The sequence below is a fragment of the Austrofundulus limnaeus genome, unplaced genomic scaffold, assembly GCF_001266775.1.
Source record: "Austrofundulus limnaeus strain Quisiro unplaced genomic scaffold, Austrofundulus_limnaeus-1.0 Scaffold686, whole genome shotgun sequence".
In the NCBI taxonomy this organism is placed as follows: Eukaryota; Metazoa; Chordata; class Actinopteri; order Cyprinodontiformes; family Rivulidae; genus Austrofundulus; species Austrofundulus limnaeus.
Genome location: NW_013953088.1, coordinates 147,136 through 148,805, shown reverse-complemented (window position 1 = coordinate 148,805; position 1,670 = coordinate 147,136). Strand labels below are relative to the sequence as shown.

At 37.0% G+C, this 1,670-nt stretch overlaps 1 protein-coding gene across 1 annotated transcript in view; it reads left to right on the top strand.

Moving 5' to 3' along the window:
* The window catches only part of si:ch211-269e2.1 (cohesin subunit SA-2), a 51,096-nt gene that overhangs the window by 12,193 nt on the left and 37,233 nt on the right, over positions 1–1,670 (top strand). Inside the window, exons 11-13 of the mRNA XM_014027810.1 lie at positions 450–573; positions 673–771; positions 1,325–1,404. Of these exons, the coding sequence (XP_013883264.1) occupies positions 450–573; positions 673–771; positions 1,325–1,404 (303 nt within the window). The remainder of the gene's footprint in view (positions 1–449; positions 574–672; positions 772–1,324; positions 1,405–1,670) is intronic.

The following is a 1,670-nucleotide window of genomic DNA, read 5'->3' as shown; positions in this document are numbered from 1 at the left end:
CTACAGTATTTTTACAGTCTTTATTTTACAGTTAAAATATATGTTTATCAAATAAAGTCTAATGTTACAACTAATCAGGGATCCCTTTAAGACTGATGAACCTTTGAATCATCTTCAACACATTCTAGTTAGAGCCAYTCCTATTCATCTGTTAACAAAATATCTCATGAATTACTGGGCCGATTTTAATAAACTTCTAAGAAATTAATCATTGATTATACATCTTCAACTCTTCAGCTTTTGGAATCAACTTGATTTAAGATGACTATCACAGCTAATTAAATTTATCAACTACAAAAATGGCTCTTACGCTTCCAGTTTTACAGATATTGAGCTAGAATTTGGCATTAATCAATCACACAAAACTTTTGAAACCTTGACACGGAAGGCAGTGGATGAACAGTTTTTTTAATAAACGTTGTCAAATATCTGTTTGTGTGCCTGCGCAGTGACATGCTTCCGGACATCCGCTGCATCTGCATAGAGGAGTTGGTTGTCTGGATGAAGCTTTACAGCTCTGTGTTTCTCAACGACACTTACCTGAAGTACGTGGGCTGGATGATGCACGACAAGGTGAGCAACGGGATTTACAGAAACTGAGCGTCAGAGCTTGAATAAGCTTTTCTGATATACTGAAAACAAAGTAAGTACTTCTGTATGTAATCTTTTCAGACACCAGAAGTGCGTCTGAAGTGTGTGTTAAGTCTGCAGGGTCTGTACAGCAATCCTCTCCTGCTGCCTAAACTAGATCTGTTCACCAGCCGCTTCAAGGTAATCAAACTGGAAACCAGCTGTTTTAGGTACTTTTACTGTATACACCTCCACTTCCAAATCCTTTTCAACTTACTGTATATTCAAGTGAATATACAACAGAGATTAAATATTTAATGTTCAGTTTATTATTATTATTTTTCAAATATTCACTAAGTTTTAAATTGAAACCTGCGACACATTCTAAACAAYGCTGAGACAGGGTCAACAAAAGACTGGACAGATTAATTGGGAATGAGTGGGTGTCATGATTGGGTATAAAAGGAGCATCCCTGAAAGGCTCAGTCATTCACAAGCAAGGATGGGGTGAGGTTCATTAATTTGTAAACAAGTGTGAGCAAATAGTCCCAACAGTTTAAGAATGTTCCTCAACAAACAATTTCAAGGAATTTAGATAATATCATCAAAAGATTCAGAGAATCTGGATTAATCTCTGATAGTAAGCGGCAAGGCCAAAAACCAACGCTGAATACCCGTGACCTTTAAAGTTAAAGTTTGATTTAAAATGGCTCCAGCAGATCTTCATCACTGTTAATCCCGTATTGTGTCCCAGGACCGTCTCATCTCCATGACGATGGATAAGGACAACGAGGTGGCAGTCCAAACCATGAAACTACTTCTGCTCATTTCRAAGTGAGTTTTTATCATTGTAGCGAGAAGAGGGGAGAATCAGTGAGGGTGATGACGGCAGGGTATATACAGAAATTCTGAAGTTAAATTTAATACCGTTTAATACCTTTTTAATACCATCCCAATGTTTTTTTAATACCAACACGACTTCAAGTTGAAACTGTAGCGGCAACTGCTTCAACCTATTATTAAAGTTACTGGATACATACAGCAGGTAAAATAAGTATTGAACACGTCACCGTTTTTCTCAGTAAATATATTACTAGAGG